General features: G+C 38.0%; 1 protein-coding gene across 2 annotated transcripts; it reads left to right on the top strand.

Annotated features, from left to right (window-relative positions):
- Positions 1–10,945: 10,945 nt before the first annotated feature.
- On the top strand, positions 10,946–16,566 carry LOC126604014 (polyprotein of EF-Ts, chloroplastic). 2 transcript variants are annotated; one of them, XM_050271065.1, is made up of 5 exons: positions 10,946–11,162; positions 11,853–13,384; positions 13,771–13,977; positions 14,545–15,256; positions 15,471–16,566. In XM_050271065.1, exons 2-5 carry the CDS (start codon positions 11,875–11,877, stop codon positions 16,108–16,110), a joined length of 3,069 nt encoding a protein of 1,022 aa, XP_050127022.1. In that variant the 5' UTR covers positions 10,946–11,162; positions 11,853–11,874; the 3' UTR covers positions 16,111–16,566. The 2 variants fall into 2 exon arrangements, with proteins under 2 accessions (XP_050127022.1, XP_050127021.1); XM_050271064.1 differs by having other exon boundaries at positions 10,949–11,162; positions 11,853–13,450.
- Positions 16,567–16,618: the final 52 nt, after the last annotated feature.

Genomic DNA, 16,618 nt, shown 5'->3' with positions numbered 1-16,618 from the left:
CTATGATTATGTTCATTGATGAATATCTAAGAGCTCGTTTAGATGTGCTTTTAAAATAACTAAAAGCGTTTTTAGAGAAAATGTTTTTGGGTTCTAAAAACACTTAAATGTTTTCTGCAAGAAGCACCAGTTATGTGCTTCTTCCAGGAAGTACTTTAACTGCTTTTCCAGGATTTACTTTCATCTTTACTAAATATTGGTTCTAAAAACATTTTCACCAAAAACGTTTTCAACCATTTTAAAAGCACATCCAAACGAGCGCTAAGTTGTTTGATGCAAAACAAAAATAATGCCCATTCAGATTTGAGGTCTATTACAATCCCATACAACATCTTTAAAACATTTCACTTTCATACCTCACGTACTATTTTATTTCAAAATAATACATCTGTTACATTTTCCATCCAATGATCCTTTAAGTGCTGACGTGGCTGCCAAATATGTGCCACATGGAAAAAAAAATAAAAAACTTAGAATCTTCTAAAAAAATAAAAAAACCTGAAAAACCCAGAACCCATCTTCTCACCCACCCCCCACGACTCACCTCCCTCTCCTGCACCCCACCCACCCTCCCTCCCTTCTCTCTCCACAGCCGATGCCCAGAAGAACTCACACCCATAAAAATGGCGCCCTCCTCCTCAGATCCCACAGAGCCGGCGGCTACCTCACCTCCATTGGCTCCCACCCCTCCATGTGTTCCCTCCATCCATCAGCAAAACCTCATCTTCCCCCTCCGTTCGTCCCCTTCCCTTCACCACCAAAACCATATATGCACCCTAATTCCTTCACCCTTCATCTGTCCCCCTTGCCTTCACCACCAAAACCACATCCACACCCTCGAAACCCTCGAAATCACACCACCATGTCCTATCCTCTCTCCCTCTTATATCCTTCCTCTACTTTACCATCAGTCCACTGCACGGAAAGACACAAAAACATAGCAGCCCTCCGACAAGATTTCTCGGCTTTTCGATCTGGGTAAGTGTTGTTCTTCCTTCCATTGGACCTTAGCAATGATCTGTTGCTGCTCAAAACCCTAAATATATGTTTGGTAATGTTTAGGTGCAGATATGCCTCGAGGGAGATTCCCCAGAAATTTTGGAAGTTTAGAACCGTGGTCGTTGGGCCACTTTGAAAGGATTTTTCCGGCCATGTCTGGTGGTGTATGGCCCTTGAAACTGTTATGGTCTTGTCCCCTACATTCCTAACTTCAAATTGACTTTTGAATCATCGAATTTGGTTGAGAATCAAGCTCGGAATGAGCTTTGAAAGTTGAAAGGAAAATCTACCAAAATATGGGAAGGGAAGCGAGTCGAGGGGGAGATGGTTCTGGATTTTTCAGTTTTTTTTTTTAGAGAAGATTCAGGCACTTAACAGATCAATGGATGAAAAATGTAACGGATGTATTATTTTGAAATAAAATAGTACGTGAGGTATGAAAGTGAAATGTTTTAAAGATATTGTATGGGATTGTAATAGACCTCAAATCTGAGGGACTACTATGTAATTTACCCATAGTTATGTGTTTTTTAAATTCAAAAACAATTTTGCTTATTTAATCAATATAAACAAAAGAAAAGCGGTTTTCAATTAGTTATGTGAAATCAATTCTAGAATTTGTCTGAAACACTCAGAAAGAAAGAAGGAAACGAACCCTAAATTGGCTATAACTTGCGGTGCCTTTAACCTAATTAGCTAGGGTTAGAAAACAACAACACCAAAAAAAGGCATAAGCAACTTTTTACAAGGTGAATAAAAGGATTTTAATAGTAGTAGGAAAAACGGGGAATATTTATGTTAACTGGAATTGATTTGATGAGTGATGGGGTTAGTATAGTAATAGAATAATAAGGAGAAGACAAAGACAAAGGGAAGTGGAGTGGAGAGAGATGCAGGGAATATATGATATCTACTGTAGATTTGTAGGCACATGCAAACTTACAGAGTAGATTACTCCATACGATTTGCAAAGCAAAAAGAAAAAGAAAAGAAAAGAAAAGGAGAGGTGAACAATCTGGAGAACGCTGTGTTTGTTTTGTGTCTTTAGGGATTGAAAATTGAAAAGCCAACTCCACGAGAGATTTTATGTTTATTCGGAATAATAGGTCGACGACTGAATTGATATATTTCATTTTTGAAGTAAAAATATGTGTCAGTATTCTGAATGTATTGTAAAATCTCGCCAAATCCACCCTCCACAATTTCCATATCCTTTCAAATCTGCCTCAAATCCCATATTATATAGGATTTCCCAGAATTAAATATTATTCGAATACAGCACACGGGGAGTTGCACCAAACTTCACAACTGGTTAAGGTTATTAAGAGAAACTGATGACGGATTGATGGTCGGGTTGGTGTGCGTACGTGTGTATGTGTGGGATTGATAATTGTATACACATTAAACTCTGTCTCTACAGAAACTTTTGTTGGATCAGTTAAAAATTGAAAAGAATCATCAAAGATTTCTTGATAAAGGTTTGATCCATATCACACTAGCTAGCTTTGCTACCACTCCTCCCCTCATGCCATATTTTTTTTTGTCAAAAAAAAAAATATATATATATCTTTTATAAATATTTCGTTGACCGTAAAAACGATCTTCAAAGCAAAATAACTTCTGTGTAATATATGAACTCACATTTATTATCTGAAAAGAATAGATGATCTCATTAATAGAGTTCGGTTGCGGTCTTTTTTGGTTGGGTTCTAGAGCTACTTCTGGACCGTGTTTATCGCCTTTAGACTTGTTTACGTAAAACTATTAGATTGATTAAGTTGGCCTTATTTTTTGTTTTTTTCAAATCTTTTTGGTTTGGAGACTTTCATATTTAGTTCAAGATACACTCTTTAAAAATTGTATATGTTTTTGACATTATAATAAAATTGCTATCATTTTTCTCCAAGAAAAAAAAATGCAAAACTCTAATCGTATTTCTAGATCAATTAAAGATGAATAGGTCCAAGATATTGCATGTTGTTGGAAATTTTGATAGAAATTTCATTGTCCCACATTGATTACTACCAAAAAGTTCCCTCACTTTATAATGCTTTGTTCCTTATAGAAAGTAATTGAAGTAATGGACCATAGAGAATAAAATTGGGCTCAACCTTGGGGTTAGACTTTAGGGTGTACTAATTAATTGATTAATTATCAAAAGATGGGCCTTGGGAGATGTCTCCCAACAAATACATTCCATTCTCATACATGTTGCGAACAAGCATAAACCTATTATATATACATCCATCTGCATGACATTTAGAATACAGAATCACAAAATTCTTCTTCTACAATCCACAAAACACAAAATTCTTCATCTACAATCCCAAACATCTTCTTCTACAATCCACAAAATACAAAATTCTTCATCTACAATCCCAAACATTCTTACTGAGAGAACCACAAAGACATTCGCCAGAAGTCAAGTTTTTCCGGTGCTGGAATTCTGACTTAGATCGTTGGAATTCTGACTTAGATCGTTGAATCCTGGTGAAGCAAACGTCTGTAGAACTACAAGCACTAAGTAGGGACGAAATTTCTGTTTCAAGGACATTGTGGTACGCAAGCCTTGATCTTCAATTTGTCTGTTTAATATTACTTCATTTTGTTCACACTCTGTTAATTTATTTATTCACATTTATTATTTATTAGCATATATAAATTTATCATTAATTGTTGATATTTATCCAACACATGTATATGGATCGAAAACTACTCACATATAGGCCATTCTAACAACTTGTTTTATTGGTGGATTATGCAGGGTTGTGCATTTATATATAATGCTTTAATTTGCTGGTGACCCCATCCTTAAATTAAGCTGCATGATTGAGTAGTTAAAGAAAACCTTGCAGGTACCTAGATCTCTTATGTATGCTAGCAATAATTTAATTTGTAGCCAAATGGTGAGCTAATTGATTTATAAAATACCCCATGAATCAATGTTTAAGCCTGGGTGGGAGATTCTCTTATATCTTTATATGCAATACAAAAGTGCAAGAGGGTCTAAAGGATTTGTGTAATTAGGGTTAATTATGAATTTATAGGGCAAAAATGGAATATTGGAATATGGGGAGGATGCATTTTTGCTCATCATTTTTAAGTGGTGGTAATGCTCATCATCTTACTTAATTATTAGTAAGTTTAAATTTTGAGAGTTGTGTTTGTATACAGATCTTGAAATTTAAACTCATTCAACGATGATAAATAGAGTAGTGAGCATCACTATTGACTTATTATTATTTAGTGAGTTTAAATTTTAAGATTTATGTTTATCCACTATTCAAATCTTGAAATTTAAACTCATTCAACGATGATAAATAAGGTAGTAAGCATTACCATCACTTGAAAGTGATGAGAAAAATATTCACGACCTTGGAAGCTACAAAGAGAGCTCCGGAGTCCTGACCCACGTGGAATGCTAGAGAATTCAACACTTGGCCTCTCACCTCTATTTAGATCTGCAAGCTTGTAAGAAATTCTATTAAGGTCCTACTCATGACTTGGAAATGAAGCACAATATTAATGCAATTGTCCTCATTGTCTCCTCCTCAATCACAAAACCAACATACCCAGTGCTCTTATGATCTATCTTGGATATCATTTCTGATTTGTTTTCATTTAATATTACATCATTGTTATTCCCTAATCTTCAATACTTAAATTCTAATAATGCACTCTACCATATGATCATTGTTTGGTGTACTTTGATTGTGTTTATATTTAGTGGGGATTTCTCATTAATTTTAATTGGGATTAAAGATGTCCAAGTTAGAAACAATCAATCTATATATGTTCAAAACATGCAACAAATATTCTCCATATCAACGAAAAGTTATTGGGTGATAATGGAATACATTTATGAGAAAAGTATAGTACTATACTACTATATACATGTTTGCAGTTAGCTAGTTACTAAGCCTAGCATTAAGCTTTCCTATGAAAACTCGAATATAAACCCGGTCCAACCTATTTAATCTTTCATGATTTGATTTTAAATGTGTTCAAGCTAAAACAAACTTATTCTCAAAAGATGCAATAGTATTTTCTCGTATTGCGAAAATTATTCTGTGATATTGAAATTACAAAAAGTTCTAGTACTATATATACTCACCTATATATGCCCACATTCACAATTAATTGGCTAACTAGCCTAGCAACAAATATTGAAGCTGAAACTCGAGTCTAAACCCGATCCAACCCAATGATAAACAAGGACACTTGCACTATAGAAAAGCCTAAACCTCATAATATTGTTTCCATATATATCTTTCCTTTCCACGTGTTGGAAACTTTGTTTAATTGGCATGTGACATTGAGCATATATCTTGTCTATAAAGTTTTTTGTTTAACAAATTCAGAACTACACTAGTGATGATGTCATCTTCATGTTTATAAAATAAAATATGTAAATCACCCATGCTCACATGTTTATTTATTCGCTATACTCTGGTGTTGATGAATCTATTGAATTTGCTTTTTTAACTCAACAATGCCTACTTGTTTTGTAAAGTTCATAACTTTATGTTTTGCTTGCATGCATGCATGTGGTCATATTGACATTTTATGCACGTTATACTCGTTGGCAGTATCCCCGGCCCACCATTAGAGATATGCTAGTCGGGAGTCTTGATCTAGTTGTTTATCATAGTGACTTTGTCTCTTTCTTTTGATTTTCTGAAAGTTAAAAAGGTTTATCATGATTCGGTTTCTTATTTTCATTAAACTTAGATTTGAATTTAGAATTTTCTCTAACATAATGCAGACTGAATGCTACACAATGACATGATTAGGTTTTAGACTTGAACTGTGTTGATGTACAAAACCGGAGGTCTTGGAACAACGTAAATCCGACCGTGAATCTGCAAGAAATGTAAATAACACAAGATGTATCGTGGTTCACCCCCAAGGTTTGGGCTACGTCCACACTGATTATGTATTTATCTGAGGGAGAGAGAGCTCTGAGAGTGAGAGCTTTGAGAGGGGGTGAAGAGCCTTAGGAATTGGCCTCTGAGGGTGAGAATGAGGCCCTTTCATAGAATAAGGACTGCTCACTTATTACATATTTGCCCCTTCCTTTATCACATAATTACATTTAAGTCCCCCGAGTATTTGTACGAGATCTAAATATAAGGCCCTAAATATGGTATAAACAATAATCTCCCAAGTCTTCAGTCAAGAGAGTCTTTTGGCTGGAGACTTGAAATTCAGTCCATGTGTGGGCCGAAGTAACTAGATGTTGTCTTGAACTGATGTTCGATATGAGACGGTGCTCAATCTGAAATGATGCTCAACTAGAAGTAGCACATGCTGCGAGGCTACTCGGCTCGTGGCTTATGTTGCCTTGGTTGGCTCGGCTTGTGGTGTTGAAGGTGAAGGAATCCCTTTTATAGAATAAGGGCTCGCTCCTCAATACATGAATGATGGGTTAGAAGTGATGCTCGCGGCGAGGCGGTTGCTCAACTGGCGGCGATGCTCTCTAACGAAGGTGAGGGAGTTCCTTTTATAAAATAAGGGCTCGCTCCTCAATACATAAGTGATGGGCTAAGTCCCCCAAGTATTTTTCATAAGTGCTCTCTAATGAAAGTAAGGGAGTCCTTTTTATAGAATAAGGGCTCACTCTTCAGTACATAGATAATGGGCTAAGTCCCCTAAGTATTTTTCATGAGGCCCAGTTGAGGCCCAATATATGGTACATAATGTAGTCCCCCAAGTATTCGGTCAATAGAGTCTGTTGGCTGGAGACTTCAAATTGAATCCATGTATGGGCCGAAATGGCGGTTGTTCGGATGCAGTATTAGTATACCCTGCACTGAAGCTTTGTAGGTGAAGCTTTGCAAGTGAAGCTTTGAAGCTAGATCTCTGTAAATGAAGCTTTCGAAGCTGGAGCTTTTGTAAATGAAGCTTTCGAAGCTAGAGTTCTGTAAATGAAGCTTTTGAAGCTAGAGCTCTGTAAATGAAGCTTTTGAAACTGTTTGACATAAGTGATGCTCATGAATGTTTATGTTGATTGACAGGAGTGATGCTCATGGATGTTGTCATGAGTGATGCTCATGAATGTTAACATGAGTGATGCTCATGAATGTTGACATGAATGATGGTCATGAATGTTTATGTATGATTGTCATGAGTGATGTTCATGAATGTTTATGTATGAATGACATGAGTAATGCTCATGTATAATATGGAGTACTGGGCGTACTTTTGATCACCTGGTTGGTGGCATGAAAGAGAGTACGGGTTGTACATTTTATCACCTGGTTGGTGGCATGAATGGCTAGTTGCCAAATGATATTAGAGTACGGGTTATACATTTCATCACCTGGTTGGTGGTAATAGCGGCAAGTTGCCGAATGATTTTGGAGCACTGGCCGTACTTTTGGTCACCTGGTTGGTGATAATAGAGGGCCTGACTCTTTTAGGCATATGGGCCTTCGCCCTCTACAAGACATTGCAGCCCATTATTTTGGGCTTGTCGTTTTTTTTTTTTTACCCTCTGATGGGGTTTATACAGATGTCTCCGAAAGATAAGAAAAATAAATTACATCATACAAAAACAAAGGTTTCGACACAAAAGCTTCGACATTTGCAGATCGTTGGTGCATTGCTTTTGCTTTTGCTTTTGTTTTCTGCTTTGCTTTTTCTTTTGTTTTCTATTTTGCTTTTGCTTTTCCACCACTCTCTTTGTCTCTTTACCTGGCAGACAAAATGAATCGTTATAGAATTAATAATAGTAAGCTTTTCTTGATCTCCCTACTCCTTGCGTTTGCTTTCATTTTCTCTTTGCATTGCACCTCTCTCTCTCTGTCTCTGTCTCTGCTTTTGCTTTTTCTTTTGGCAGACTCAGTGCATCTCTCAACTCATTTGCATCAATGAACCCACTTCTGTCCCGGTCGAACCTCTCAAATATTCCCCTCCAACATTTCCAAAGATGGAATCTCACTCGGTTTCCAACCTCTCTAATAAAGAGCTGATCCACTGCACCACCGTCTGAAATGGGTTGTTTTGAATTGGGTTCTGGGTCTTCTCCATTTTATGTGCTCTACTCCTTCTTGCTCTGCAATAGTTACTTTTCCAGTCAATCTAAGCTTCCTTGGCAGTGTAGGGAAAGAAACCTGCAGTTCGTTCTTGCCTTATTTGTTGGATGGTCGAAGTTGAGTTTGCAGAGAAGTAAATCCGGGTGTAATTAGCAAAACGGAGAGGATTAGAAAGCAAAGCAAAGTGAAGAATGGAATCTCTATAATATTATCTACGATGTGTTTCTCTACACGAGAACCAAGGTGGTATCCAAGCCATGCTCTTCTCTCAGATCCAAATTGGCTGGCCACTCCAAAGATATTACTCCCATGTCGTCCGTACTTATACACAGTCTCTGATACTCGAATTTCTTTCCACTAAACTTGTTGTTTCTCTTCCCAAATCAAATCGGATTATGCCGCTACTCAGCCGCACGAAGTGCCTGTCCTCCTTCACCAGCTTCTCGTTCAAGTCTTCTAGCAATTCACTGCATTGAAACAACACCGTCGGACACTGTAGCAGCACGAACCGGTTAAACGGCGTCGGACTGGTGAACAGAACCCACTCCCCGATATCCGAGTCGAATTTTCGCTCGACCGAGTTCGGGTTCGGGTTCGAGTTCGAGTCCGGATTGTTAGAGAGGAAGAGGGCGGCGCGGGAGATGAATCCGAGAGCAGGAGCGATGACTTCGAAGGAATTGGGGGACGGGAATCAGGAAATCAATTCGTGGAATGGGATTCTGATTCCGAGTCGGCTTCGCCAAAGAACTCGCTAGCATGTGTACGGATTTATTTTTTTCTTTCTTTCCCTCACTAGAAAATGGAAAACGAAGTGGGTTTTTGGGTAGTTGGAGAGTTAAGAGCTACCAATAACAGTGGGAATGGGAGTGGGAGTGTCTCTGAGTGTGGGTGTTGGGCTTCTGCAAACTCACGGCGAACAGTGTGAGATTTGATAAAAAAAATGAAAGAAAACCGACATAGCTTTTCGTGTCGTTTCCCACTGACAGCGCTAAATGTTGATGCACAAAATCGAAAGTCTTGGAACAACGTAAATCCAACTGTGAATCTGCAAGAAATGTAAATAACACAAGATGTATCATGGTTCACCCAAAGGTTTGGGCTACGTCCACACTGATTATGTATTTATCTGAGGGAGAAAGAGCTCTGAGAGTGAGAGCTTTGAGAGGGGGTGAGGAACCTTAGGAATTGGCCTCTGAGGGTGAGAATGAGGCCCTTTTATAGAATAAGGACTGCTCACTTATTACATATTTGCCCCTTCCTTTATCACATAATTACATTTAAGTCCTCCGAGTATTTGTAGGAGATCTAAATACGAGGCCCTAAATATGGTATAAACAAATTGAAACTGCAAATATGCTAGAATTGACAATTTGTTAGCATATACCCTTAAGTTACAAAGAAAAAAGAGGTAAATAATTCTTCATTTGTAACGGATTAGACATGAATGAAACATAGCCTTTCTAATCCAATCATTTTGAGAGGGATTTAAATAGATAAATTTCCTCAATAAGTTATTCACTTCCTACCTTCAAATTGGACATGATTTCTTCATTTTTTATCCTTCAACATACCTTTAATACAATGAATTATTCATTCCAATCACATACACCAAAGCAAATCATTTTTTCATATGCTAGAAAATTTACTTTTATCTTGTTGTCATAGATAATGCTATTTTAGTGTTCAACAAATTTCTCTCTTAGGATAGGATAAAAAAAAATGGACCAACTACCCTAGCATGGAGAGATTTTTCAGTGTGACTGACACACGAGGTGATACACCACGTGTCACTATATAAATGGTGGGATATGTGTGTTAAAAAGTTAATAACTTAAAAAATAAATTTTCTCACCGCTTACATAAAAACACATGGTATATCACTCATGTTTCCGTCACAATAAAAAATTTCTCCCTAGCATGCATGTCTCAAGTTTTTTTTACCCAATTAGCCTTCGGCCCTATTGAGTCCATCCCATTACTGATTGAGTGATTCATTGTACATCAAAGTTTTTTTTAAACACCCATCAATTTTATTTAACAGAAAAAGATTTTTATATTTATATATAAGTTTTTTTTATGAAGCCCATATATAAAACTACCACAAAGGACTTGGAGATTTCTCAAGAAGAACAATTATTTTTTTGAACATGGTTTTGAAACAAACAACGTAGTAATCAAACGACTGATAAATTTGACCACTATTGAATTTCACTTTACCGTACTTATCCAAATTTTACTTTGTCGTGCTTCTCTAAAACTCTACTCAAATAACAGAATGGAAGAGCATAGTGATAACTATGATAATCCTGAAAACGAAAAAAAACAAGTTTTTTGCAACTTTTTATCCAATTCTTAAGTACATATTCTTTGTAATGGTGTTGGATTTGGAAACACCATATTTTACAAGAAACTTGTTGGATTAATACACCAAATCCAGATGGTACATCCATAGATTTTTTTTCCAAAATTGATTTTGAGTATCCTATCATTTCCAAATTTATTGTGATAGATCCCAGATTACATGGATTGAAGATCTAGTTTTTTTTAATGGTATTGTAGTTCTTAGTACTCTCATTGTTCCTCATATAGCATCCGGTTATAGTGCAAATTTTGCTTCATGAAATTAAAAAAAAAAAAACCATGCAATCACATGTAGAATAAAAAATTATGCTATCGGTGAAATTTTTCAAATTGAACAGAGAGCCTTAAAAAATAATACGAGGAAATGAGTGTCCAAAAAAAATAAAAATTGAGCAGCCGGTAAAAAAAATGCTTAAAAGGTAAAAGAAGAATACTTTTGAAAGTTTAGTGAATTATTTTCAGTCCAAAGAAAATGTGTGAAAGTAAATTGAATATTCAAAAAAACAAAAGCATCCAGAGACGACCAAACTGTACATAGAACCACTCTTATTGAGTTCGGTTCCGGTTTAACTGGCCCAACACAGCAGATTGAAACCGGGCCGGCCAGAGCTTTGCCTCATCCTTGAGCAATGCAGACAGACACACTGCCACCACAGAAAGGATAAGGATTTAAAGCCCCCACCTTTTTCAGTATGCTCATTCGCCTGCAGTATAGATAAGCTTCACAGACTTGGAAGCTTCAGTTTGCTAAATTTTTTCTCGAAGGTACAAAATTTAGCTGCATTGACTAATTGGGTTGTTGAAATTCTCCTCCTTTCTGTGTTTCGATGAGTTTGCAGTAATGGGTTGTTGATTATTTTTGTGATTTTTTTGGTTTTAATTTAGGATATTGTAATTTCTCTGTTTTTTCGTCAGTCTTTTGCTGGTTTTGTTCTGTTTGTAAATACTGGATTATTGTAATGTTTGCTTAGTGTTCTTATTTTACTTCAATGTGTCATTGAAATGGAAGGGAAAGTTTGGTTCTTATTTTTCAGTGAGAGTGTACAGTTGTTATGAATGGACTCTGCACACAGGATTGGGGTTGATTGTTTGTGTCTGTTCAGTGTTTCGGTTTGATATGCGTTTAAATTAGGTTCGAAATCGGAATGTTAATTTTGTTGAATAATTGAATTTTTGGGGTGTTGGTGTCAGCTTCATTGGTAAGTAATAGGAATTTGGGTGGTGATATCTATGTTTTGTTTTCGTTGCTCGACCAAAAGTAATTAGGTAATCCACATTTGATAATTTTGATGGAAGTTATCAAGTTTTTATCTTTTAGCACTTGTAATGTGCTTTTGATGGATCTATATGTACTCTCGGTGGAACCATGTGAGGATGTATTCTCGTGTTAGCAATTGTATATCGCACTTTGGATGAATCTTTTCGTTTTGTTCGTCATTTTGATATTCTGTGCAGGTGAGCAAGGAATGGAAGTCTTATGTTAGGAGCAGACTCAACTTCTATTTTTCAAGTCAACATGACGCCTGTAATTCCGTATTCTATAAGCAATGTCTCGCATATTCCTGGAACTGCCTTTACTGCAAGAAAGAACAATTGTTTAACAAAATTCAGTTTTTCAAGGAATTCTGCAAAACATGCTCTATCCCCACGGAGTTTTCTTTTACCTTTTTCGACCTCTATCAAATCATTTGCATTGTACCACAGCAGATGCCCCGTATATCATAGATCTAGAATCCATGTATCTGCCACAGGAACCGATGTGGCAGTTGAGGAAGCAGACTCACCAGTTGCAGATGCAGCTTCTAGTGAAGCCAAATCCTCTGATGATAGTCCTGGCCCATCTCAAGATTCTCAACCAAAGCGTTCAAAACCTGTTAGGAAAAGTGAGATGCCACCTGTGAAGAATGAAGAGCTGGTTGTCGGTGCAACTTTTACGGGGAAAGTAAGATCAATCCAGCCATTTGGTGCTTTTATTGACTTTGGAGCTTTCACAGATGGCCTCATACATGTTTCACAATTGAGTGATAGTTACGTTAAGGATGTTGGAAGCATTGTTTCTGTTGGGCAAGAGGTGAAGGTGACATTAGTTGAAGCCAATCCAGAGACTGGGCGGATCTCTCTCACTATGCGTGAACGTGACAATGGCAGTAAGCTGCAGCAAAGGAAAGATGCTTCTGCTGGTAGTGATAGGGGTGGACCTGGTAGAAGGAGTGGCCCAAAGAAAGGCGAAGGGAAAAAAGAGGTGAGGAAAACTACAAAGTTTGAAAAAGGGCAGGACCTAGTAGGCACGGTAAAGAATTTTGCCAGGGCTGGTGCTTTTATATCTCTTCCTGAGGGAGAGGAAGGATTCCTGCCTACATCGGAGGAACCTGATGATGGATTTGCAAACGTCATGGGGGAGACCTCCTTGCAGCTTGGCCAAGAAATAAATGTCCGTGTCCTGCGTACTACAAGAGGACAAGTAACCTTGACAATGAAGAAAGAAGAAGATATTCTAAAGTCGGACTCACAGGTCAGTCAAGGAGTAATCCACACTGCAACAAACCCATTCCTTCTGGCTTTTCGCCAAAACAAGGATATTGCTTCATTTTTGGACAAAAGAGAGAAAATAGAAAAAGCTGCTAAAGCCATTGCAAGCAGTGAATCCAGTATTCCTGAAGTGTTGGACGAACATACAACCAGTGACGAGGGAACTCTTGGTGTCCTTTCAGTGGTGGATGAAACAGTTGAAAATGGTGCTCCTTCAGAGGACCAGGAAAGCCCAGTTTCTAGTACAATTGAAACTCTAGAAACCACAGAACAACCCATTGAAAGAGAAGAGGGGAGTTCTGATATCTTGGCTCCTGAAGGGAGTACATTTACCATGGATGGAGTGGAAAATGCAATTGCTGGTTCGTCTAGTGAAATAGCTAATTACACGTCGACTTCAGAAGTTCCAACAGGCGAAGAGGTTATAGAGCCTCAAGCGGATGATACCATAGAAAAAGGTGAACTGCAACCACCTACTTCAGAGAGAGAAATTCCTTCTGCTGCACTAACTGAAGAACCAAAAGGTTCATAACTAGATTTTTTTCCCTTCAAGTGTAGTATTTACATTTCATTCAATTGAATTCAAAACTTTGCTCTAAGTCTGAGATAGTAAAGACAAACATAAGATGCCTATAATGTGCAAAATAATATGCTATTTTGTGATCCAATATGCTGAAACTTTGCATCGTTTAACAGTTAACGTTAAAACACTTATGCTATAGAGACATCAGACATGTTCTCTTTTTTAAAACAAAATTAAAATGTAAAATCACAGATGGAACATAAAGTGATAGAACTTCTGATCCGTCTGGAGAATTAGCTGATGATGACGTCCTTTTAACAGAAAGTGAGGCCACCAAAGTTGTAGAAGACCTAGCTGACAACATTACAGAGGAAGCTCAGATTCAAACATCTGCTGCTGAGAGTGAATTGCCTTCTATCTCACAAGTGGAAGGTGACAAAGTGGAAAGTGCCCCCAAGAAGAATGGCGGTGCTTCTGATTCAAATCGACAATCTGACAATCCTTCCCCGAAGGAAAGAGAAATTAAAGGTTATTTCATCTTGCTCATTTTAATCATAAATCTCTACATTAAACCAGGTAAACAAACAAATACTAATGACCTGAAACCTGATGAGATATGGTTCGTGGAATATCTGTACACGGTGACCTGAATACTTGTTGCTTTCAAGATGGAAATCAAACCATTGAAAACTATGAGGATCTGAACTAAATTCTAAGAAGAATGTGAGTATGATAGGGGAAATGAATGAATGGTTGTATTGATTTGCTGGGTTGAATTTATCTGCCTACCACACAAACACACACACAAAACACTTGGGAAGTTTCATATGCTACAAACAATTGTTGCAATGTGAAATTGCTGCTCCCTAAATATTTAGTGATCTTAAAAGGATTACACAGATTTTACTGTGCAACACCATGTTCCATCTGATGCTGAATAATGTTGCTAGTGGGCGAGTGAAGATGAATAAAATCCTCTTAAATATGTTGAAGGATTCTTTTAAGTGATTGATTGTCCGGTTCACATTGCAATAGCAATCTTCTATTACGAGATATATCTACCTCTAACGGTTTGTTTTTACATGTGGATTACAGCAATTATATCACCAGCCCTTGTAAAGCAGCTGCGTGAAGAAACAGGAGCTGGAATGATGGATTGCAAAAATGCTTTGTCAGAGACTGGCGGGGACATTGTTAAAGCTACGGAGTTCCTTAGAAAGAAAGGTTTAGCTAGTGCAGAAAAGAAAGCCAGCAGAGCCACTGCTGAAGGAAGAATAGGTTCATACATTCATGATAGCAGGATAGGTATCTTGCTAGAGGTAAACTGTGAGACAGATTTTGTTTCTCGGGGTGACATTTTCAAGGAGCTGGTTGATGATTTAACCATGCAAGTGGCTGCATGCCCTCAAGTACAGTACCTTGCTACAGAAGATGTTCCTGAAGAGCTTGTGAACAAGGAAAGAGCAATTGAGATGCAGAAAGAAGATCTTTTGTCAAAGCCGGAGCAGATTAGGTCAAAGATTGTTGACGGGAGGATAAGGAAGAGGCTTGAGGAGCTGGCATTGCTTGAGCAGCCTTTCATCAAGAATGATAAGGTGGTGGTGAAGGACTTGGTCAAACAAACCATTTCAACTATTGGAGAAAACATAAAAGTGAATAGGTTTGTCCGCTACAATCTTGGAGAGGGCTTGGAGAAGAAGAGTCAGGATTTTGCTGCTGAGGTGGCTGCCCAAACTGCAGCAAAACCAGTGCCCGCGGAAGTAAAAGAGCAGCCTGCTGCAGTGGAAGTCAAGGAAACTGTTGAGAAGTAAGCAACTGCCTTTCACATATCATGTCTTGCTTTTATATAAGATTCTATAATACTGGGTCATTAATATAATAGATTGGATTTTTATTATGTTTCTGTGATAAAAACAAGAGTTGCAACACTCAGTTTCTGTGATAACATACGTGCTTGTTGATGCCAATATGGATGTATATTTTGTGTACGTCACTGATGTAGATTCAACACCATATTGCAGGGCACCAACTGTAGCCGTCTCTGCCGCTTTGGTTAAACAACTACGTGATGAAACTGGAGCAGGGATGATGGACTGCAAGAAAGCTCTCTCCGAAACTGGAGGGGACCTTGAGAAGGCACAAGAGTACCTGCGGAAGAAGGGTCTTTCTTCTGCTGAAAAGAAATCCAGCAGGCTTGCTGCTGAAGGCAGGATTGGGTCCTACATTCATGACGCTCGCATTGGAGTTCTGATTGAAGTCAACTGCGAGACTGACTTTGTTGGTAGAAGTGAAAATTTCAAGGGGTTGGTTGATGATCTGGCAATGCAAGTCGTGGCCTGCCCTCAGGTGCAATATGTATCCATCGAAGACATTCCAGAGAGCATTGTAAACAAGGAAAAAGAGCTTGAGAGGCAGAGGGAGGACCTTCTGTCCAAACCTGAGAACATTAGGGAGAGAATTGTGGAGGGGAGGATCTCAAAGAGGCTTGGGGAGCTGGCTCTTTTAGAGCAACCTTTCATTAAAGATGATAATCTTTTGGTGAAAGACCTAGTGAAGCAGACTGTTGCTGCTCTGGGTGAGAACATAAAAGTTCGCAGGTTTGTTCGGTTCACTCTTGGGGAGTCAGTTGAGACAGTCGAAGATGCAGGAGCTGAAGCATGAATAAAAGATAAAACTCGGAGTTAGCATGGAGCCGAAGAAAGGATAGAAAGGTCACGAAACTAATTTTACATGCAAGTTACATGATTCTTTTTTGTTCTGGTTTTAGTTTTACTATCTGCAGCTTAGGCTGATCAATCTGTTATTTGGTCGGACGAGAGGTGTACTTTTTTGTCATCTACATTGCAGAGAGAAGATGGAAATACAATTCTGTTGAGGCATTTTTGAAAAAATGCATGGAGCTTCTAGTGGTTCGTCAAGAACATTTACCGCCCGAGTTACCTCTCGAGTAACCTCCCGAGTCACCTCCCGAGTTCTCGAGTTTGATTTTCCATTCTCAATGACGTTTGAAATCTAGAATTGATGTTCGCATAATACTTGTTGCTTCCGATCTTATCTTGTGGAGAATGAGATTTTGGATCTAATTATGTCATGGAAAATATAAATCTCATCGCCGGATTTCGACGTGCCATGAAACATGGAAGATTAAAATCCAATAAAATTTGAAGAA

The sequence above is a fragment of the Malus sylvestris genome, chromosome 15 (assembly GCF_916048215.2).
Source record: "Malus sylvestris chromosome 15, drMalSylv7.2, whole genome shotgun sequence".
In the NCBI taxonomy this organism is placed as follows: domain Eukaryota; kingdom Viridiplantae; phylum Streptophyta; class Magnoliopsida; order Rosales; family Rosaceae; genus Malus; species Malus sylvestris.
The sequence above is the reverse complement of the archived record's forward strand: the minus strand, read 5'-3'. Positions and strand labels throughout refer to the sequence as shown.